The 23,243-nt window shown below is 42.5% G+C and overlaps 2 protein-coding genes across 3 annotated transcripts; one reads left to right on the forward strand and one right to left on the reverse strand.

Annotated features, from left to right (window-relative positions):
• Positions 1 to 450: 450 nt before the first annotated feature.
• Positions 451 to 11,239, forward strand: LOC115153586 (thyrotroph embryonic factor). 2 transcript variants are annotated; one of them, XM_029699189.1, is made up of 5 exons: positions 451 to 681; positions 7,044 to 7,418; positions 8,014 to 8,234; positions 8,612 to 8,823; positions 9,036 to 11,239. In XM_029699189.1, the coding sequence occupies exons 1-5, from the start codon at positions 603 to 605 to the stop codon at positions 9,055 to 9,057; spliced, it is 909 nt and encodes a 302-aa protein (XP_029555049.1). In that variant the 5' UTR covers positions 451 to 602; the 3' UTR covers positions 9,058 to 11,239. The 2 variants fall into 2 exon arrangements, with proteins under 2 accessions (XP_029555049.1, XP_029555048.1); XM_029699188.1 differs by lacking the exon at positions 451 to 681 and adding an exon at positions 5,881 to 6,236.
• A 4,445-nt stretch (positions 11,240 to 15,684) lies between these two features.
• On the reverse strand, positions 15,685 to 23,018 carry phf5a (PHD finger protein 5A). The gene is made up of 4 exons (XM_029699191.1): positions 22,904 to 23,018; positions 16,586 to 16,609; positions 16,219 to 16,385; positions 15,685 to 15,884 (listed from the first exon to the last, which is right to left on the reverse strand). Exons 1-4 carry the CDS (start codon positions 22,953 to 22,955, stop codon positions 15,795 to 15,797), a joined length of 333 nt encoding a protein of 110 aa, XP_029555051.1. The 5' UTR covers positions 22,956 to 23,018; the 3' UTR covers positions 15,685 to 15,794.
• Positions 23,019 to 23,243: the final 225 nt, after the last annotated feature.

Genomic DNA, 23,243 nt, shown 5'->3' on the forward strand with positions numbered 1-23,243 from the left:
CTTCAATGCTAGTATGGCTACAATCAAGCTGACAGGAAGCTATGTATCGGCGAAGCTGGGCCAATTGTGCGCCATCCTATGGGACTCCCAACTACGGCCAGTTGTAATACAGCCTGGATTTGAACCAAGGCGTCTGTAGTGACATCTCAAGTACTGAGATACAGTGCCTTAGACCGCTGCGCCACTCGGGAGCCCCATATAGCTGTTCTTATTTTCTTTGGGTAATATGGTAAACGCTTCAAATTGGCTTTCCATTTTGTCAGACAAAAGCAGAAACCTATCACGAATCTTTCCGTCGTTGGCATTATAATTGTGTGTGAATACCTGGCAGTAATTGGCTAGATCAGCCAGGCTTGGGGGAAAAAACCAATGGAAAAACAAGGCGCTAAGGGGGCGGGACAGGCTACCATACAATCCTTGTGGTCGTGAAAAAAAGTTTCAGTTTTCTCAGTTCATCAACATTTCGCTGTACATGTGAATTTTTTGTCTTCTGTTTAACTTGGAAGCGTTGATAAATCTTGTCACCTTCATATATCTGCTCCAGCTTTTAATTGATAGTCAGACCAGGTTATCTTTTCAAGCGTTTAGAAAAGTCGAGAAATATGTCTTATTTTGAGATTCCGGAGATTTTCAAAGCTCTGCTTGATGATCCCTTCACTATTCCTACCCTTGATTACAACGGTAAGAAGAAGCGAAATAATCGTATTTTTTTGTGTGCAAATTGTCAATAAATTGCATTGTGACTGAATGATCAGGAATAATATTTTCCCAGCACGGTAGTAAATGAATCCACGCGCGACAATGTTGCAACTCAAAACATATTTGATACAGTACGTTTGTTTTCAATAAATGTATGTTAACAGGCTCTTCGACTATATATACAACATTTGAGTGATTTCTCCCTGCGTATCCTATATATTGAGTAACATTAATAAAATCCTGGTGCCATTTTGACAGTATCTTCTAGCCTTGGCAACTTGGTTACAAGAACGACCTCAGATAAGCCTATCGTGTAAGAAAGAGCGTTGGGCCAGTAACCGAACGGTGGCTGGTTCGAGGTAGGCTATAGGTTTAGAGCGTTGGGCCAGTAAAAGACAGGTTGCTGGTTCAAATTCCTGAGCCGGCAAGGTGGAAAAATCTGCAGTTCTGCTCTTGACCAAGGCAGTTAACCAAACCACTGCTCCCCTGGCGTGGATCTCGATTATGGCAGCCCCTGCACCTCTCTGATTCAGAGGGTTAAATGCGGAAGACATTTCGGTTGAATGAATTCAGTTGTGCAATTGACTATAGCCTTGTTCACACTGCAGGCTTTAACGCTCAAATCAGTTTTGGAATGTCCAAACACCAAATCGGATGTGTGTGTGTTTTCAAACAGCAGTCATTTGCTGACATGGCTACACTAGTTGTCATAGTGACGACGGGTGTGTAGGCTGATTGGTGGTGCTCGTGCTTCCTATCACTGAGAAGTTATATAGAAAGCTAAGGTGACAACAATACTTTTAAAGCCTCTGTAAAACCTAATGACTAATGATGCAACCTGTCCACGTTTCCCAGTTGCTTTGAATGTTCAAAATCATAATTTATGAACACTTTTAAAGCCTCAGGATAAGATGATCCAACTTTCAAAACGAATCCTTTTTGGCTAGCCACAGCTGTCAACTAAATGGCTAACAATCTACATAGCTGTCTGCAGCGCCTCCAAAAATGAATCTATCAGCACTTAATTCATTGCACACAGCTCACCTGCCAGGCAGTGCGAGGTGGGATATGTATTTTCCAAAACATCCATCCTGTTTGCAACAAGGCACTAAAGTAATACTGCAAAAAATGTGGCAAGGCAATTTACTTTTTGTCAATACAACACATTACTGAGTACCACTCCATATTTTCAAGCATAGTGGTGGCTGCGTCTTGTTATGTGTATGCTTGTAGTCGTTAAGGACTGGAGTTTTTTTTGTTGATAAAAAATACATGGAACGGAGCTAAGCACAGGCAAAATCCTGGAGGAAAACCTGGTTCAATCTGCTTTCCACCAGACACTTTGAGATGAATTACCCTTTCAGCTGGACAATGATCTAAAACAGAGGGCCAGATCTACACTGGAGTTGTTTACCAAGAAGACAGTGAATGTTCCTGAGTGGCCGACTTACAGTTTTGACTTAAATCTGTTTGAAAATCTATGGCAAGACCTGAAAATGGTTGTCTAGCGATGACCAACAACCAATTTGACAGAGCTTGAATAATTTTGAAGAGAATAATGGACAAATGTAGCACAATTCAGGTGTGGAAAGCCCTTAGACTGACCCAGAAAGACTCAGAAGCTGTAATTGCTGCCAAAGGTGCTTCTACAAAGTATTGACTCAGCAGTGTGAATAGTTATGTAAGTGAGATATTTTGTTTTCAATACATTTCGAAAAACATTTTCACTTTGTCATTATGGGGTATTGTGTGTAAATGGGTGAGAGAAAAAAAATCTATTTAATACATTTTGAATTCAGGCTGTAACACAAACAAATGTGGAATAAGTCAAGGGGTATGAATACTTTCTGAAGGCACTGTAAAACCTAATGACTAATGAAGTGGGTCTAGGGTATCCGGGAGGATGTGAGCCATGATCAGCCTTTCAAAGCATTTCATGGCTTTCCTACGTGAGTGGTACGGGGCGGTAATAATTTAGGCAGGTTAATTTCGCTTCTTTAGGCACAGGGACTATGGTGGTCTGCTTGAAACATGTAGGTTTTACAGACCTCAGTCAGGGAGAGGTTGAAAATGTCAGTGAAGACACTTGCCAGTTGGTTTGCGCATGCTTTGAGTACACGTCCAGGTAATCCATCTGGCCCCACGGCTTTGTGAATGTTGACCTGTGTTTAAAGGTCTTGCTGACATCGGCTACCGAGAGTGTTATCACACAGTCATCCAGAATAGCTGGTGCTCTCGTGCATGCTTCAGGGTTGCTTGCCTCGAAGCGAGCATAAAAGGCATTTAGCTTGTCTGGTAGGCTCGCGTCACTGGGCAGCTCGTGTCTGGGTTGCCCTTTGTAGTCCGTAATAGTTTTCAAGCCCTGCCACATCCGACGAGCGTCAGAGCCGGTGTAGTATGACTCGATTTTAGTCCTGAATTGACTTTTGCCTGTTTGATGGTTCGTCGGAGGGCATAGCGAGATTTCTCATAAGCTTCCGGGTTAGAGACCCGCTCCTTGAAAACGGCAGCTCTACCTTTTAGCTCGATGCGGATGTTGCCTGTAATCCATGGCTTCTGGTTGGGATATGTACATATGGTCACTGTAGGGGTGACGTCGTCGATGCGCTTATTGATGAAGCCGATGACAGGTGGTATACTCCTCAGTGCCATTGGATGAATCCTGGAACATATTCCAGTCTGTAGTAGCAAAAAAGTCCTGTAGCGTAGCATCTGCGTCATCTAACCATTTCCGTATTGAGCAAGTCACTGGTACTTCCTGCTTTAGGTTTTGCTTGTAAGCAGGAATCAGGAGGATAGAATTATGGTCAGATTTGCCAAATGGAGGGCGGGGGAGAGCTTTGTATGCATTTCTGTGTGTGGAGTAAAGGTGGTCTAGAGGGTTTTTTCCCCTCTGGTTGCACATGTGACATGCTGGTAAAAATTTGGTAAAACTGATTTAAGTTTGCCTGCATTAAAGTCCTCGGCTACTAGGAGCGCTGCTTCTGGATGAGCATTTTCTGGTTTGCTTATGGCCTTATAGAGTTGGTTGAGTGTGGTCTTAGTGCCGGTCTGTGGAGGTAAATAGACGGCTACAAAAAAATATAGATGAGAACTCTCTAGGAAGATAGTGTGGTCTACAGCTTATCATAAGGTACTCTACCTCAGGCGCGCAATACCTCAACTTCTTTAATATTAGACATTGTGCACCAGCTGTTATTTACAAAAAGACACACACACCCACCCCTCGTCTTACCAGACGTAGCTTCTCTGTTCTGCCGGTGCAAGGAAAATCCCGCCAGCTCTATATTAGCCGTGTCGTCATTCAGCCATGATATTACAGTTCTTAATGTCCTGTTGGTAGGATAATCGTTAATCGTAGGTCATCAATTTTATTTTCCAATGATTGCATGTTAGCAAGTAGGGCAGATGGCAGTGGGAGTTTACTCGCTTGACTACGGATTCTTAGAAGGCAGCCTGATCTGCGTCCTCTTTTCCTCCGTCTTTTCAACACACAAATTGCACGGATTTGAGCCTGTACCCGGGAGAGCAGTATATCCTTCTTGTCGGACTCGTTAAAGGAAAAAGCTTCTTCCAGTTCGTGGGGAGTAATCACTGATGTCCAGAAGTTTTTTTCGGTCATAAGAGATGGTAGCAGCAACATTATGTACAAAATAAGTTAAAATAAGTTACAAACAATGCAAAAAAACTAACAAAAAAGCACAATTGGTTAGGAGCATGTAAAACGTCAGCCATCCTCTTCGGCGCCATTTTATACTGTATATTAGGACTATTAACAGCTTTTCAATAATTTGTGAAGCATCTATGAAGGCCTTGTAAAGGGTTTATGAAGGTGTCATAAAGACATGGCAGTGGACAGCATCTCTGTTTTCTCCTCTTGTGCTATGGTGTGGATGCTGGACTAGTTCTGTGTCAGAGGAGGCTGGTGGGAAGAGCTATGCTATACTGACAGTACAGCACACTCTACTCTTGCAGTAATGCCCCTTAAAAACAACTACAATACATGAATGCTGTCCTTGCCTCTGCTTGATCAGTTTGAAAACAAATGTTTGACAACTCACAATTTAGAATAATGTTTTTAGTAAGGGCTTGTGCATTTGGTTTTCATGGTGCATATCAGTGGAGACTGCTGAGGGGAGGACGGCTCATAATTACATTTGTGTATGTTTTATTTAACCTTTATTTAACTAGGCAAGACAGTTAAGAACAAATTCTTATTTACTATGATGGGCCTACATCGGCCAAACCCGGACGACGCTGGGCCAATTGTGCGCCGCCCTATGGACTAGCCCATGTCTGAATATATGTGTCTAGACAAGTGTAGTGTTTATAGTAAAGTATCATGCTTAATGTGGCACAATATCGTACGGAGATGTGTCCATAAATACAGTGACTGAAAAAAATGTGTCAAGGTAAAATGCCAGTAAAATAGCGACCTGTCTCAAATCGCATAGCTCCGCACCTCCCCCGGGGCAATGCAACAGAGCAGACCGGTCCTTCACGTGTACTCAATTTGAATAGTAGGCGCTCAATGCTCTGTCTTCATTGGTCTCCGTGTTTTATTTTAGCATACGATGATGGCACACGTGTTGCCATGTGAGAACGAAGCGAATGAACCAGGGCTCGGTTTCCTTTTATTTTAGGCTTAAAATGATTTTGGGAAACCGGGCAATTTATGACTCACAATTGCTATGTTATATGGCATAGGCTAGACAATAAAACAAATGTTATTTTCTCACAAAGGAGTCATACCGCCTATAGATTATTGTTTGATGCCCTGAATAGCTGGTAAAATAAATAGGCCTAGAAACACATTTGTTCCTAGAGAAATTGGGGCAATTGTCAAAGTACATTTTGACACTGCATGCGTAGCTGTAAGGTACTGTAACTACACGCCAACTCTACCAACATTTGCTTTCCTAAGTGACTGTCTAAGTCTAACGTATGTGTATGTGTGTGTGTGTGTGTGTGTGTGTGTGTGTGTATGTATGTATGTATGTATGTATGTCTCATTGAAGTTGTTCCACCCTCCAAACACGTTTTCCTCTAATTTATGCAGAGTTACAACAGATATATAATTCGGTCAACCAATGGTTGCTCAGAGAATGTTAATATTCATAAAGGAAGAGAAGAAAAGAACCAATCAGAACAGGGCTATTGTATATTTTCTACTCAAGAGGTGCGGTTTCTGTTGAGCAACAAAACGTTTTTTGTTGCGTTATTTGTAGTCAGGTCATACTCTGAAGAGGTAGTCTAATGTCGTGTCGTTCGCTGTTACATTGTAACATTTAGCCAAATTGCAGTTTCACTAACGGATACTTTTGTTTCACCGAGAGGATATTCTGTTACATTAGCCTATGCTTCATTGTTGAAGGAGCCTATCTTAAAATTAGTTTTTGCGTAATTGCCGTAAAACATGTCAGGAGAGCCGATCACCACCACACTGGAAACCTTCATGGGGTCACCGGGTGCTTTTCCCGTGGTATTGAAGAAAATAATGGAAATGCCCCCACCGAATTTACTCGAGGACGACGATGGTAAGTCTAGTCTAGATGCTTCTCTGTGTGGGGTTTGAACGCATCGTTTGTTATAGGAAAATAACTGAGAAGAGGCCGAATTGTGCCGGAGAAAGCCGAATGCGAATACAACGTATGCGATGTTGGAAATTGGTACACAGAATCACACCCTTTCTGTCTGTTGTTTTTATAGTGTTATTATCTGTACGAATTCAGCTATCCCTTCATCTGAATTGAAACTAAAATTGGGTAGCTACACTTTAATTCTGGGGTTCGCAGACAGCACACCATTTTTAATGTCAAGTGCACAAGTACAGTGAAATGTCTTTCTTGCAAGCGCCAACAACATTGGCGTAATCAATATCAATGTAGCACTAAAAATAACATAAGGCTAGTTGACAGTAAATTCCTCTCTAAACCTCATCACAACTCCGTAACTTTACTGGAACCACTATTAGTAGGTCACATTTTTCTGTCTAGTAGAGCGTCTGCTAAATGACTTAAATGTAAATGTAGTAGTGTCAAGGTCCCCCTTCTACCCAATTCTGATGTAGTATTTCATCATATCTCGTCCATTGTTTGAAACATGAACCCTGCATGATCATACTTGTGGGCTAGATTGTCACATGGACTATGTATGGTATGTATGTATGTATGTATGTATGTATGTATGTATGTATGTATGTCCTGAGTGTTTTATCGAAAGCCATTTACAATCTACTGAATGACCATGTCAAATAAACCCTTTTCCAATGACTGTCTTCTCCATTTGTTTTATCCAGCCTGCCATAACTCATAAAATTAACCAATGCTGTTTTGCTGCCACAGACAATGACAAGGAGAAGCTGCTTATGGGGGACAATGTGGACCTTGAAGGAGGGAGTGGGATGGGTCCGTCGGCCGCCCTGACCCCTGCCATCTGGGATAAGACTATCCCGTACAATGGGGAGACCTTCCACCTGGAGTACATGGACCTGGAGGAGTTCCTCATGGAGAATGGCATCTCCACCTCGCCCTCGTCCCTGGACGATGCTCTCAACGTGGAGAATGCAGGGAAGACAGAGATGCCTACCACCATGACAGCCAAGCCCAAGAGAGCCCCAGCCGCCCCCATTTCCCTGCTGCCAATCCTGGAGCTGGATCAGTGTGAGGAAGAAGGGGTCACTATCACCCTCAACAGTGTTGACATCGCAGACGACACAGGTAGGCTGACAGCTGTGAGACCTTTAGGACCTTGTGCATTTAAATATTAGTCTGTTAGTGTTGTTACACTGGTAGTTACATGGTATAATGTGTAAGTAATACAAAAAGTGAGGAAAAATGCATTAAAGATCAAAGTAAACCAAGTAAGTTGTTCTCAGTTCTGCCATATAGATAGTCTGAGCACCAAGGACACACGACACATGTACAGGGAAACACATGCTTGTGTGTTTTGAATGTCATTCAAGGCAGTATGCACTGTCGCTGCTGTAGATGGTGGTGAAAATAGATCGTAGCAATGCTGACCAACAGACGTGGGCTGGGCTCCGTGGAGGCCATCCTTATCAAATGTAGAAGTCTTTAACTTGATTTCTGCCAATTTGAGTCACTGGATTTATTGAAATCTACTCCAGTTCAGGATATAAACAGGATATAGCCAAATATATGGTTCTGGAACAGGACTTACATTACTTGCAGTCTCACATAATAGAATGTCCCATTTACACCAGGAGCATTTATTTACTAACCCTTAAAACTGATAGTAGCATTTTCCCATTAACCCAAACGGTATACTTGGTCACCTGTGTCTCCCCCACAGAGGTGGTGACAGACAAGGACAGGCTGACCCCTGAACCCACTGACCCAGAGGAGATTGAGGTGGACGTGAACTTTGACCCAGATCCTACCGACCTGGTCCTGTCCAGTGTTCCTGGAGGAGAGCTGTTCAACCCACGCAAACACAAGTTCTCAGAGGAGGAACTCAAACCTCAACCGATGATCAAGAAGGCCAAGAAGGTGTATGTACCTGAGGATTCTAAGGTAAATCAGAGACATGGAGGCTGGACATGTGGGTTTGGTATGTAGGTAGGTGTACACAGCTTTTTCTAATTCCAAGAAGAGGAATTGGATTTTGTTTATAAAAAAATTATTGTAATATTTAATTTTGTATTACAGTACCATCAGTTAGTTCATAGAGCGTTCAGCCATTCTGAAGGTCGCTTTAAATAAATTCACCAGTGAGTGAAAACAAGAGTTTGCTTTTCAAGGACGCTTTCAATAACTTAGCAGCGACATTGAATTGAAAGCATGCTCTCAGCATCAAGATCGCTTTCAATAACAACCTTGTTCTCTCTCTCTTTCTCCCGGTACTCTCTGCTCTTTCTCTTTCCCCCTCTACACCTCTCTCTCCTCACCAGGATGAAAAGTACTGGCAGAGGAGGAAGAAGAACAATGTGGCAGCGAAGCGTTCCCGGGACGCGCGGCGACTCAAGGAGAACCAGATCACAGTGCGGGCGGCGTTCCTGGAGCGCGAGAACACGGCGCTACGACAGGAAGTGGGCGAGCTACGGAAGGACTTTGCCCGCAGCAAGAATGTCGTAGCCCGCTACGCGGCCAAATTTGGAGAGCTGTAAGGGACCAAACACAGATTGCATCAGCCAGTCACTTCATTTTGGTCAGGTCACTAAGTAGTAACATCCTTAGTTTATTGTGGTCAGGAATCAGTTGTGAATACCCACTGTTGCACTTCATGTGATAATGAAACGTTAACCCTCCCCTCTTCACCTCATGTTAACTCCTCCTCTCCTGGTAAATCATCTACTTTTTCTCTTTTCTTTCAAGTGCACCACTGGAAGACAAGTAGGCTACTAGTGAGTTTATTTGTGGCAAAACAAGTGAATAAATGAGTCGAATGGATTGATGGATCAGATGATGAAGAGGAATGTGGAAGACCCCTGCTTATTGTTTTTAAAACTTGTGTGAGTCGATTTTCATATTTAAGTGCTTATTTCAATGCACTACAATGAGTGTATTTTTGGTCATGTTTTGTACACCATTGGCCAGTAAGAAGATAATTGTGTTCATATTTTGAGGGATTGAAATTGGTGGGGTGAGGGTGGGTGACATTTTACTAAGTAAGCTGAAAAGGATTTTTATCTTTTAGGGTTTTAGTCTAAACTAGCATGGCTTATACTTTTACTGTGAACTTTGGTCTCAATGGGACTCCCCCTGCAAAAAAAACAGGTTAAATAAAATACATAAATAACCTTCAAATCCAATAACTCAACTTAATCAGGGGACTATTACTGCTTGGTAGTTGTTTTAAAACCATGTCAGGAAGACCTTCAATACAAATCTCTTCCTGTATAAGTACATGTTAAAACTTGCTCCAAACTGTACATAATGATTTGTAATATTTCAGTCTCTCTGTCTTCAGTCAATTGTCCACTGCTCTTCGATCCTTGTCATTTCAAGGAAATTGATTCACTCTTCAGGTTCTCAGTGTTTTGTGGTTTTTATTAAGAAATGCTTCAAAAAGTGGTGTACAGTATAGAACCCACTAAATGCATGTAAATAGTTGCAGAGCTATATTTTCTAGACTTTTTCCTTAGTTCGAAATATAACTCGATACAAAAACATTATAAACCAGTTGACTTACAGTATCTATGACATAATAGTGCAATTTATGAGTTTTCTGCAGTTAGTATGTGTTCAACCAAAAGTAAAACTCCAACCTCGCTCCTGTTTACTACTTTGGAATGCTTGGAAAGCAGTTTATCCAACTTCTCTGGGACCTTGATCTTCTACAGACATGCAGATATGGACAGTTATCACACTCAATGTAAAAAGGTGAAATGTTATTGTGCTTGTGCTCCGTCTGCAATGAGTAGAATACATTTTAGTTACCTCATATGAAACTGGAAAACAGGCTACACCTGAAATTTGGTTAAGTTTGTATATTGAAGTTTTTTTAAATTGCTTTTGATAAATGTTGCTGTTTTTGAAATTCCTTTTGGTAAAACCAGGAAGTTTCTCAACTCATCAATGTGGTTTGAACTGGGCCTCACAGTTTCAACAAGGACCTCCAAGTGTCTTCAGCCGACTCATTGCAATGCCCAGTGTCTGTTTACATTACCATATTAGACCCCAAAACTCAAGTCTCCTTTCAGGGTTTCTGTCTCCTGGGTTTTGCCCTTTGGCCTGTGTGTTTCCTTGTTACCAAGCCCGCTTGTCACGTTCCTAATACCTGCTGATGTAATAAGAGGAAAATAGGTGATTGCAGTGCTTCCAGCTCATGTTTGGGGAAATTCTTTGAAGATTTACCTCTGGAAAGTAGTCTGGATTTTATTTTTGTAAAGATATTTGAAAGTTGGTTTTGTGTGTGTTAACAGATGAGAAACTCATTCAAATTGAAAGATTCATTTATTGGTTGTTTGCTAAATCTGGACAAGATAAGACAACCCTTTGTGTGTTAGAGTTCTTCCAGTCTTTAGCCTTCTCTCTAGGGTCAGTTTCCAACTAAATTCATTGTTACCCTGGCTTAAATAACCAGTATTTTCTGCTCTTATATATGAATTCCGTTGGCCGTTATAATACACTATAACTCTAGATCAGTGCTCAAAGCTGATATCTGCACAAAATTATGTAACATCATTCGGGCTTTCATTAATAATGTAGGAAAGCTTTCCAAGATTTTGATTTGGAAAAGCTGGTAGACGATGTAAGTTTTATGGAATATAAAATAATATCTTGATTTCCATAAACCAGTAAACAATGTCAGTAAAACACTGACTTGATTGGGTTACCGCTAAACATTAGCACACTTCCTGACATGTTCAATATTGTTTGGGGAAAAAGTATTGTGCTACAACCTGCTACAACATTTTAAGAAAATGTGCACATATGTTGTACAACTAGTGCAGGGAAAATTCTTAGAACTGTTGGAGAATTATCACATTTTTTTAAATGTTGTATACAAATTTTGTGGCATTTTATGTGTGGATAACGTATGCCCTGTATATGAATAAAGCATTGTTGAAAACTGAGCGCACAGTGAAGGTGTTGTTTTGTGGCTAAATTACATGTTTGAGTGTAATATGACACCCTGTCTCTCTGTAATACCATCTACTTTCATGAGGCACTGGGTAAAAGCTGACATATGACAGTCTTTAGAAGAAACCAGCCAGACAAAGGAACACACCATGAATACCCTTTCAGGACAGAGTTTATCCATTGGCTCTTTTTTTGGCATTCTACTTGGTCTGAAAGGAAACATCTGTCCATGCCAGGTGTTGTGTAACACATTCAGTCACTGTTGTATAAGCCTCTCTCTGAAACGATGCCATCTGTTGGGGGAGATGGGGAGGAAGAAATGATGAGGAACTGGCCAAGACCAGCAAGTAATAGGGCTTGATTGAAATTACAGACGACTATCGACTGACAGATCTACAACGAACCTTGCATCATAAATAACTACTCATTATTTATTGTAGATCAGTCAGCCAGTCACAATTGACCGATGATACATGACGTTTTACCTGGATGAATCAATGTTATTTCCATGTCATTTCCACACAAACAATCAGTGTGACGTTGAATCAACGTGGAAAACTGATCGGACTTGCAAAAAGTCAACATTAGGACATTTATGGCATTTCACTTGGTCTTAAAAGAAACTTCTGGCCATGCCAGGTGTTTAACACATTGTCACTGTTGCATAAACCTCTCTCTGAGACTGGGAGAAACCATGAAACGCTGAATTTAACTCAACCAAAGGTGTAAATCTAAACTAGACATTGAACTGACATCTGTGCCCAGTGGGTAGTCCATGAGGTTATGCGATGGGACCAACCATAGTTAGAGGACTCATCTTTATATTTGTCTCATTATGGTGTCTGTGATAGCATAGGCAGCACTATAGAGGAGTCATAACTGCATATGTGGAGTGTTTCTGAAAGTGGTGTTGCAAAATAATTGGGAGGAACAACATACGTGGGTGTATGGAAACATAATAGCTAATTGGACAGATTGGTTGATACTCAAGTCTGTTTTGTTACTTCCTCATAGCATTTTAGCTAAGCCTAACTCTTCTCCTAACCTCCCACGTTAATAATCCTAGCCAGTTTAGCTAAAATGCTACAAGGAAACAGCAAGCAGCCCCAAAGTCCCTCACAAACCTCTACAGATGCACCATTGAGAGCATCCTGTCGGGCTGTATTGCACCGTCCACAACTGCAGGGCTCTCCAGAGGGTGGTGTGGTCAGCCCAACACACCATCGGGGGCACACTGCCTGCCCTCCAGGACATCTACAGCACCCGGTGTCAAAAGAAGGCCAAGAAGATCATCAAGGACCTCAGCCACCCGAGCCACGGCCTGTTAACCCCACTACCATCTAGAAGGCGGAGACAGTACAGGTGCATCAAAGCTGGGAACGAGAAACTGATAAACAGTTTCTATCCCTAGGCCATCAAACTGTTAAACAGCCACTGCTAGTCGGCTTCCACCCTGTACTCTGCCCCTCAATCACCAGCCGGCTACCACTGGGTACTCTACCCTGCAGGTAGCATATACATTTGCATACAGTCCTTCTCTTGTTAATAGCCTTGTTGCTCTACTTGTACTCTCAGTTATACTATTGTGTACAGTGGACTGGGTTACCTGTTTCTCCTGTTACAGAACCACTACCATTCCAATTCTATTCCACTATCTCTCTCACTTTGCATCCTATTTTTATCTTCTACTGTGATTGAATAAAGTTCCGGGGTGTATTAACTCTTGGACTGCTTTATTCCCCTCTAACCGGGGGCGGTGTCAGTGAGTCACAAACCAGTAAAATACTTTGAGCCGGATCGCTCTCTTTCACATTTTGGATTATTGTGTGCTTGTGGACATTTACTGCATTGATTGATAGGAACTGGGAACATGAGCATTTCGCTGCACCCGCTAAACTGTGTATGCAACAAATACAATTTTATTTGTCTTGCGTTGCAACCAATCTGCCCAATTTGCTGTTGTTTCCATATGTTGACCCTCCCACTTATTTCGCAATGCCCACTTTCAGACACGTGGTGCTTTTATTTTTTTTACCCCTTTTTTGTGATATCCAATTGGTAGTTACAGTCTTGTCCCATCACTGCAACTCCTGTACGGAATCGGGAGAGGCGAAGGTTGAGAGCCATGCGACCTCCAAAACACGACCCTGCCAAGCCGCACTGCTTCTTGACACACTGCTTGCTTAACCCGGAAGCCAGCTGCACCAATGTGTCAGAGGAAACACCTTACAGCTGACGTCCGCGTCAGCGTGCATGCGCCCGGCCGCCACAAGGAGGCGTTAGAGCGCGATGGGACAAGAACATCCCAGCCGACCAAACCCTCCCTAACCCAGATGACGCTGGGCCAATTGTATGCCACCTCATGGGTCTTCAGGTCACGGCCGACTGGGATCGAACCCGGATCTGTAGTGACACCTCTAGACCGCTGCGCCACTCGGGAGGCCACATGGTGCTTTTAAGATAACTGTGAACTTGTAGAAAAAAGTTCAAATCATGACGTCAGTCATCTTCAGGTCAGAATGCTAGAGCTCTAGAAATAGGCCCAAGTTCCTGACTTGGAATTCCGAGTTGAATGACCATTCAAAACTTCTTTTTTTTCGCGGCAACACTCGCACATATGCAGTTACCCATACTTGCCATTGAGGCCATCTCCGTTTTGAAGAAGTCAATATTCTTATTTTGTGTTGAAAAAAAAGCATAAAGGTTAAAATGGTGATTTACCGCCACCCGCAGTGCTGGAGTCCTGAATCACATCTTGTGTCATTCATTTGTGGCCACTAGAAGGCGGTGATATAGCTTAAAGCCATTTACAAATCATACAACTACATTTGAAGACATCCTAACTTCAGTGGTGTAATGTACTACTTAAGTAGTTTTTGGGGGTATCTGTTCTTTACTACTTATATTTTTGACAACTTTTACTTCAATACATTCCTAAAGAAAATAATGTACTTTTTACCCCATACATTTTCCCTAACACCTAAAAGTACTCGTTACATTTTTAATGCTTAGCAGGACAGGAAAATTGTGAAATTCGTGCACTTCTCAAGAGAACATCCCTACTGCCTCTGATCTGACGGACTCACTAAATACAAATTCTTCGTTTGTAAATATGTCTGTGTTGGAGCGTGCCGCTGGGTCTCCGTAACAAAAAAACAAACAGAAAATGGTGCTGTTTTGCTAAATATAAGGAATTTGAAATGATTTATACTTTTACTTTTGATAGTTAAGTATATTTTAGCAATTACATTTACTTTTGATACTTAAGTATATTTAAAACCAAATACTTTTAGACTCTAACTCAAGTAGTATTTTACTGGGTGACTTTCACTTGAGTCATTTTCTATTAAGGTATCAAGTATGACAATTGGGTACTTCTTCCCACCACTGAATCACACAAGCCTAACTTCCCCTCACAGACCCATCAGTTTCGCTAAAGTCCCGTTAGTTTGGCTGCTCAGCCTACCTTAGCTATCCCTCAACCATCACAGACCTGCCATTCCCAACCAATCAGAGCGATTGAAAATGCGCGTCTGGACACTGCACCCGCCCACTCAGGTCAGCGTTATCGTCGTCGGAAGGAAGGCGCATGTTTCTTAGGACTGTTTATTGTCGACAGTAACACGAATGTCTGAATGTTGTGTGTGCATCGAAATAGCCATAACAAGATTCCAAGTCATTCGGATTACCAAAACATCTTCAAAGGAAACAGCTGTGTCTGTGTGTGGTGGTGACTATCATGAGTACAGTGATGGGCCTCAACATCATGTTCTAACTGGACAGCACTATTGAGGACAGAACCAACCCATAAGTTAAGTATATAGCGGGTGAGGGCATTTACAGCCGACTGCTCAAACAGGTGAGGGCATACCAGCCAATCGTTTTTACGTGGTCCTTCTATTTAGTATTTAGTGACCAACATTTTTTTTTTACATGTTCCGTCATTTCTCCGGACTTAGCGACCAATAGTTTTTACAATACGTCTGTTTTCCATAAAATATGTTCGAATTTACAAACTAGTTTTCATTGGGAAGGCAGATAAAGCGTTTTTACAAAAAGCAATCACTTTGGCATGTAAAAACTAAAACGGGTCCTCAAACTCCTCCATTAAACAGATAAACAGTAGAATACAGCAGTGTTGTGGAAGCACATGCTTTTAACAAATTGGCATGCAGAGGTTTATTAGATTCGCAAGTGATGGAATCATCCCTGAAAATCTCCCTTAAACCACGAGAGGGCACCCCAGTTCACTGTTTGGGGAATAGAGATTTGTGGGAAACTATTGCCAATCTTTCCCGATGGTAATTCTTCCCAGTTCTAGTTTCATTATATGAAATGAGATTTCATTCATGTGTAAAACTCAGTTCATCCCATAAAATGATTAACACTAGATAATTAACCCAAAACTACAAGGAAAATGCAATCATGTACATAGCAGTAATGTAAAATAAAGCTTTATTCTATTGTCAAAACATGTTCACACAAAAAAAAGGTAAAAACGTTAATACAAAAAAACAGAAGCAAAGCACTCGTTGGACAGGCCTGTCTTCACCTCTTCTTGAAGCCATACTTCTTCCGTTCATAGAAAAGGTCAGTCTTTGAACTGCCCAAGTTCACAATCTTGGGGCATCCATCTCGCTGTCACATCCAGTAGAGAGGAGTAGAAAAAATAACTTGTTGGTGTATTCTCACATTACATTGAGATTGTTCAAAATGACTATTACTTGTACAACCACACATTACTTGTACAACCACATTACTCAGACAACCACATTACTCAGCATCTCAGGCACCTTAATCTATTTTTCACAACATTGATCAAGAACGGAATATGTCGAAGAGCACAATATTGAATGATTCTGTATAGTTTATTGGAAACATTGCATAAACTATACGGGAGCATTGAATGGGGTGAAGGTTTTTCTACACCTTTTATGGAGTGAGTGAGACAGAGAGAGAGCAGGTGACTAACGTCTTTCTCCTGGATGGTGCACTCTTTGCAGTAGTAAGCGTCAGACACCCCGGGACCTCCACATATGACACAGCGCCCCTGGTAGGACCCATAGTTGCACTCGTCACAGATGCGCACCAGTGTGCAAGGCCTCACATACGAGTCACAGATCACACACTTTCCATCGCCTAGGAGAGGAGGGAAGAGGGGGATGGGACTGTTTAATGCCGTGGCATTTTGAACTGGGGTAATTACATATAAAAGTAAACCCTATGTTGATGATGACTGTCTCTACTCTAGGAGTTATGAGGGTAAACTTAAGGGCAGCAAATTCACCCTGTATGGGAGAAAGGGACAACATTATGTAAAAGATGTTTTTGAAACTTACATTTCTCGCACAATCTTCCAATAGCTGAAAGGTAAACAATAGAACAAAAAACAATGAGTGAACATGAATAAGGTAGCTAGCCAACAAAGGCATTGCTCCATAAAGCTAAGGGTTATGCAATCAATAAGACATCTTACTAGCTCTCGAAAACTCTAGGGGCTTACTGCCTTCTCCCTTCAGTTATTAGCGTCGCCCACAACTGCCTCATGTGAACTACAATCCCGACGCTGTGTTTTAACATTTAGAAACATCAATAATCATCGCTTGCTATATGGCTTTCGAAACATATAGCGCATACCTTTCATCAGTGAGAAAGAATTACAAAAACAAAAAAAACTGCTACTGCTAAGTGTTGCACAGATCCATCCAACATAACTACACTTCCTCCACACATCCCGAGTCACGCTTACACACACAGGTGTTCGGAGGAGCAAGCTTGATAGCTAATTAGCACAGGTGGTGGCCTCGTCTAACATAAACAAGAGTGTAACATGGAGATATGCCAGTGTGGGAACACTAACCCTATCAAGGTGTGTATAAAACAAATTTCTTCATTATTTCTCGCTGATAAGTTCCTTATGCTTCCAAAGCCGTACCACAAGCGATGCATGTTAACTTAAATGTTCAGACCGTGCTTCGGGGATCTTAACAAAACTCCCCACTACAGAATACGCCTTCATCCAATGACTCATGTGTAATGGAACTGAGAGTCATGATCACGAGCTATTATCTTACTAGCTAGTCTACATAACCACCATCAGATAGCTATAACGTTCAAATCAAATGTTTTGTCACATGCGCCGAACACAGGTGTAGACCTTACCGTGAAATGCTTACTACAAGCCCTTAACAATGCACTTCAAGAAATAGAGTTAATAAAATGTACTAAATAAACAAAAGTTTAAAAAAAAATTCAATCAATCAAAAAGTAACATACATTTACATAACAGTGACGAGGCTATATACAGGGGATACTGGTACCGAGTCAATGTGCGGGGGTACAGGTTAGTTGAGGTATGCATAGATAAAATTCCCCAGGGTAGCTGTTTAGGCCCCTTGCTTTTTTCAATTTTTACTAACGACATGCCACTGACTGAGTAAAGCCAGAGTTTCATGTATGCGGATGACTCAACACTATACTCGTCAGCTACAACAGCGACTGAAATGACTGCAACACTCAAAGATCTGCAGTTAGTTTCAGAGTGGGTGGCAAGGAATAAGTTAAATATTTCTAAAACTAAAACTATTTGGAACAAAACACTCACTAAACCCTAAACCTCAACTAAATCTTGTAATAAATAATGTGGAAATTGAGCAAGTTGAAATGACTAAACTGCTTGAAGTAACACTAGATTGTAAACTGTCATGGTCAAAACATATTGATGCAGTAGTAGCTAAGATGGGGAGAGGTTTGTCTATAATAAAGCGATGCTCTGCCTTCTTAACAACAAGACAGGTACTACAGGCCCTAGTTTTGTTGCACCTTGATTACTGTTCAGTCGTGTGGTCAGGTGCCAGAAAAAAGGACTTAGGAAAATTGCAATTGGCTCAGAACAGGGCAGCACGGCTGGCCCTTGGATGTACACAGAGAGCTAATATTAATAATATGCATGTCAATCTCTCCTGGCTCAAAGTGGAGGAGAGATTGACTTCATGACTACTTTTATTTATGTGAGGTATTGACATGTTGAATGCACCCCCGAGCTGTCTGTCTAAACTACTGGCACACAGCTCGGTCACCCATGCATACCCCAAAAGACATACCACAAGAGGTATCTTCACAGACTCAAAGTCCAGAACAGACTATGGGAGGCCCACAGTACTACATAGAGCCATGACTACATGGAACTCTATTCTACATCAAGTAACTGACGCAAGCCGTAAAATAGATTTAAAAAACAGATTAAAAAAAAAACACCTTACGGAACAGCGGGGACTGTGAAGCAACAAACATAGGCACAGACACGATAACATACACACTATACACACACACGGATTTAGTACTGCAGATATGTGGTAGTGGTGGAGTAGGGGCCTGTGGGCACACAGTATGTTGTGAAATCTGTGAATGTATTGTAATGTTTTACAATTGTATAAACTGCCTTAATGTTGCTGTACCCCAGGAAGAGTAACTGCTGCTAATGGGGATCCATAATAAATACAAATAAACTCAGCAAAAAAAGAAACATCCTTTCTGTCAACTGCATTTAATTTCAGCAAACTTTACATGTGTAAATATTTATATGAACATAAGATTCAACAACTGAGACAAACTGAACAAGTTCCACAGACATGTGATATTGAATAATGTGTCCCTGAACAAAGGAGGGGTCAAAATCAAAAGTAACAGTCAGTATCTGGTGTGGCCACCAGCTGCATTAAGTACTGCAGTGCATCTCCTCCTCATGGACTGCACCAGATTTGCCAGTTCTTGCTGTGAGATGTTACCCCACTCTTCCACCAAGGCACCTGCAAGTTCCTGGACATTTCTGGGGGAAATGGCCCTAGCCCTCACCCGCCGATCCAACAGGTCCCAGACGTGCTCAATGGGATTGAGATCCGGGCTCTTCGCTGGCCATGGCAGAACACTGACATTCCTGTCTCGCAGGAAATCACGCACAGAACGAGCAGTATGGCTGGTGGCATTGTCATGCCAGGATGAGCCTGCAGGAAGGGTACCACATGAGGGAGGAGGATGTCTTCCCTGTAACGCACAGCGTTGAGATTGCCTGCAATGACAACAAGCTCAGTCCGATGATGCTGTGACACACCGCCCCAGACCATGACGGACCCTCCACCTCCAAATCGATCCCGCTCCAGAGTACAGGCCTCGGTGTAACACTCATTCCTTCGACGATAAACGCGAACCCGACCATCACCCCTGGTGAGACAAAACCGCGACTCATCAGTGAAGAGCACTTTTTGCCAGTCCTGTCTGGTCCAGCGACGGTGGGTTTGTGCCCATAGGCAACGTTGTTGCCGGTGATGCCTGGTGAGGACCTGCCTTACAACAGGCTTACAAGCCCTCAGTCCAGCCTCTCTCAGCCTATTGCGGACAGTCTGAACACTGATGGAGGGATTGTGCATTCCTGGTGTAACTCGGGCAGTTGTTGCCATCCTGTACCTGTCCCGCAGGTGTGATGTTTGGATGTACCGATCCTGTGCAGGTGTTGTTATATGTGGTCTGCCACGGCGAGGACGATCAGCTGTCCGTCCTGTAGCACTGTCTTATGCGTCTCACAGTACGGACATTGCAATTTATTGCCCTGGCCACATCTGCAGTCCTCATGCCTCCTTGCAGCATGCCTAAGGCACGTTCACGCAGATGAGCAGGGGCCCTGGGCATCTTTCTTTTGGTGTTTGAGTCAGAAAGGCCTCTTTAGTGTCTTAAGTTTTCATACATGTGACCTTAATTGCCTACCGTCTGTAAGCTGTTAGTGTCTTAATGACTGTTCCACAAGTGCTTGTTCATTAATTATTTTTGGTTCATTGAACAAGCATGGGAAACAGTGTTTAAACCCTTTACAATGACGATCTGTGAAGTTTAAGATTTTTACGAATTATCTTTGAAAGACAGGGTCCTGAAAAAGGGACGTTTCTTTTTTTTGCTGCGTTTACAAATGTAAATAGTCCGGGTGGCCATTTGATTAGTTTAGTTGTTCAGCAGTCTTATGGCTTGGGGGTAGAAGCTGTTAAGGAGCCTTTTGGTCCTAGACTTGGCGCTCCGGTACCGCTTGCCGTGCGGTAGCAGAGAAAACAGTCTAAGACTTGGGTGACTGGAGTCTGACACTTTTTTGGGCCTTCCTCTGACACCGCCTAGTATATAGGTCCTGGATGTCAGGAAGCTTGGCCCCAAGTGATGTACTGGGCTGTACGCACTACCATCTGTAGCGCCTTACAGTCAGATGCCGAGCAGTTGCCATACCAGGCGGTGATGCAACCGGTCAGGATGCTCTCAATGGTGTAGCTGTAGAACTTTTTGAGGATCTGGGGACCCATGACAAATCTTTTCAGTCTCCTGAGGGGGAAAAGGTGTTGTCGTAACCCTCCGCTATGCAATCTGGTTTCCGAACTGGTCAAGGGTGCACCTCAGCCACGCTCAAGGTCCTAAATTATTTCATAACCGCCATCAATAAAAAGACCATACTGTGCAGCCGTCTTCATCAACCTGGCCAAGGCTTTCGATTCTGTCAATCACCGTATTCTTATCAGCAGACTCAACAGCCTTGGTTTCTCTAATGACTGCCTCGTCTGGTTCACTAGATCGAATGACACACTGAATTCTGAGGGCCTGCTGTCCTGACCTCTGGCAGTCTATGGGGGTGCCACAGGGTTAAATTCTCGGGCCGGCTCTTTTCTCTGTATATACCAATGATGTCGCTCTTGCTGCGGGTGATTCTTTGATCCACCTCTACGCAGACGACACCATTCTGTATACATCTGGCCCTTCTTTGGACACTGTGTTAACAAACCTCCAAACGAGCTTCAACGCCATACAACAATCCTTCCGTGGCCTCCAATTGCTCTTAAATGCTAGTCAAACCAAAGGCATGCTCTTCAACCAATCGCTGCCCGCACCCGCCCGCCCGACTAGCATCACTACTCTGGACGGTTTTGACTTAGAATATGTGGACAACTATAAATACCTAGGTGTCTGGCTAAACTAAACTCTCCTTCCAGACTCACATTAAGCATATCCAATCCAAAGCTAAATCGGCTTCCTATTTCTCAACAAAGCCTCCTTCACTCATGCTGCCAAACATACCCTCGTAAAACTGACTATCCTACCGATCCTTGACTTCGGCGATGTCATTTACAAAATAGCCTCCAACACTCTACTCAGCAAATTGGATGCAGTCTATCACAGTGCCACCAAAGCCCCATATACTACCCACCACTGCGACCTGTATGCTCTCGTTGGCTGGTCCTCGCTACATAGTTGTTGCTAAACCCACTGGCTCCAGGTCATCTATAAGTCTTTGCTAGGTAAAGCTCCGCCTTATCTCAGCTCACTGGTCACCATAGCAACACCCACCCGTAGCACGCGCTCCAGCAGGTATATTTCACTGGTCATCCCCAAAGCCAACACCTCCTTTGGCCGCGTTTCCTTCCAGTTCTCTGCTGCCAATGACTGGAACGAATTGCAAATATATATATTTTTTAAATCACTGAAGTTGGAGACTTATATCTCCCTCACTAACTTCAAGCATCAGCTATCTGAACAACTTACCGATCGCTGCAGCTGTACACAGCCCTTCTGTAAATAGCCCATCCAACCAACTACCTACCTACCTCACCCCATGTGTTTTTGTTTTTCTGCTCTTTTGCACACCAGTATTTCTACTTGCACATATATCACTACAGTGTAAATTGTAATTACTTCGCCCCCATTGGCCTATTTATTGCCTTACCTCCTTACTTAATTTGCACACACTGTATACAGATTTTTCTATTGTGTATTATGACTGTTTGTTTATTCCATGTGTAACTCTGTGTTGTTTTTGTCGCACTGCTTTGCTTTATCTTGGCGAGGTAGCAGTTGTAAATGAGAACTTGTTCTCGACTAGCCTACCTGGTTAAATAAAGGTGTGGGGGGGGGGGGGGGGGGGGGGGGGGGGGGGGGGGAGAAGTGTCCCGCTCCTTGAAAGCGGCAGCTCTAGCCTTTAGCTCGGTGCGGATGTTGCCTGTAATCCATGGCTTCTGGTCGATGCACTTATTGACGAAGCCGGTATACTCCTCAATGCCATTGGATGAATCCCGGGAACATATTCCAGTCTGTGTTAGCAAAACAGTCCTGTAGCGTAGCATCCACGTCATCTGACCACTTCCGTATTGCGCGAGTCACTGGTACATCCTGCTTTAGTTTTTTTTATTGTAAGCAGGAATCAGGAGGATAGAAATATGGTCAGATTTGCCAAATGGAGGGCGGGGGAGAGCTTTGTATGCATCTTTGTGTGTGGAGTAAAGGTGGTCTAGAGTTTTTTTCCCCTCTGGTTGCACATGTGACATGCTGGTAGAAATGATAAAACGGATTTAGGTTTGAAGGCAAATCAATAACGTTAATGGGTTGATGAAGAAGCAGGTTACGGTCATGAACACAAGCATTTCGCTACACCCGCAATAAAATCTGCTAAATATGTGTATGCAACCAATACAATTAGCAAATAAATGTGCTTACAGTATGCTAACTGTTCCTAGCAAGCTATCTTATCAAGCCAGCCACTTTCAACAAAGGGCAAGAGCTCAGCACTTATCATTGCTTATTATAAGTAAGTACTAATGCAATGATATGCATTAAACATCAAATAAACACCTTACCGACACCAGCTTGTTTTCTACAAAAGATCAAATCTGGATGATGTTTAGCCATTCTCGCGAACGGAGGGAATGCGATAGTTATTTTGAACTTTCAACTTTAACCCACAGACACACGTGACATTTGAACTTTGTATTTCATTTAGTTTCTTTTTCGGATCATATAATTTTTGTTTATTTCACGTTAGTTAAAATGACTATTGCTATGGACATGTCAGTGAATTAATCCATCTAAATTCAAGGAGTGAATATTACATATGAAACGCACAGAATTCATCCCGGGGTCATTTTAGCTACATATACAAAATATTAGATTAGACATTTCAGGGTTTCATTTGTGGCA

Source organism: Salmo trutta, chromosome 18 (genome assembly GCF_901001165.1).
Source record: "Salmo trutta chromosome 18, fSalTru1.1, whole genome shotgun sequence".
NCBI classification, from domain to species: domain Eukaryota; kingdom Metazoa; phylum Chordata; class Actinopteri; order Salmoniformes; family Salmonidae; genus Salmo; species Salmo trutta.

Coding starts and splice junctions, on each gene's coding strand:
- LOC115153586 (XM_029699188.1), top strand. CDS start 6,116: ATGTCAGGAGAGCCGATCACCACCACACTGGAAACCTTCATGGGGTCA. Junction 6,237..7,043: donor TTTACTCGAGGACGACGATG/GTAAGTCTAGTC, acceptor TTGCTGCCACAG/ACAATGACAAGGAGAAGCTG. Junction 8,235..8,611: donor ATGTACCTGAGGATTCTAAG/GTAAATCAGAGA, acceptor TCTCCTCACCAG/GATGAAAAGTACTGGCAGAG.
- phf5a (XM_029699191.1), bottom strand. CDS start 22,955: ATGGCTAAACATCATCCAGATTTGATCTTTTGTAGAAAACAAGCTGGT. Junction 16,610..22,903: donor TAGAAAACAAGCTGGTGTCG/GTAAGGTGTTTA, acceptor TTTACCTTTCAG/CTATTGGAAGATTGTGCGAG. Junction 15,885..16,218: donor GCACCATCCAGGAGAAAGAC/GTTAGTCACCTG, acceptor TGGATGTGACAG/CGAGATGGATGCCCCAAGAT.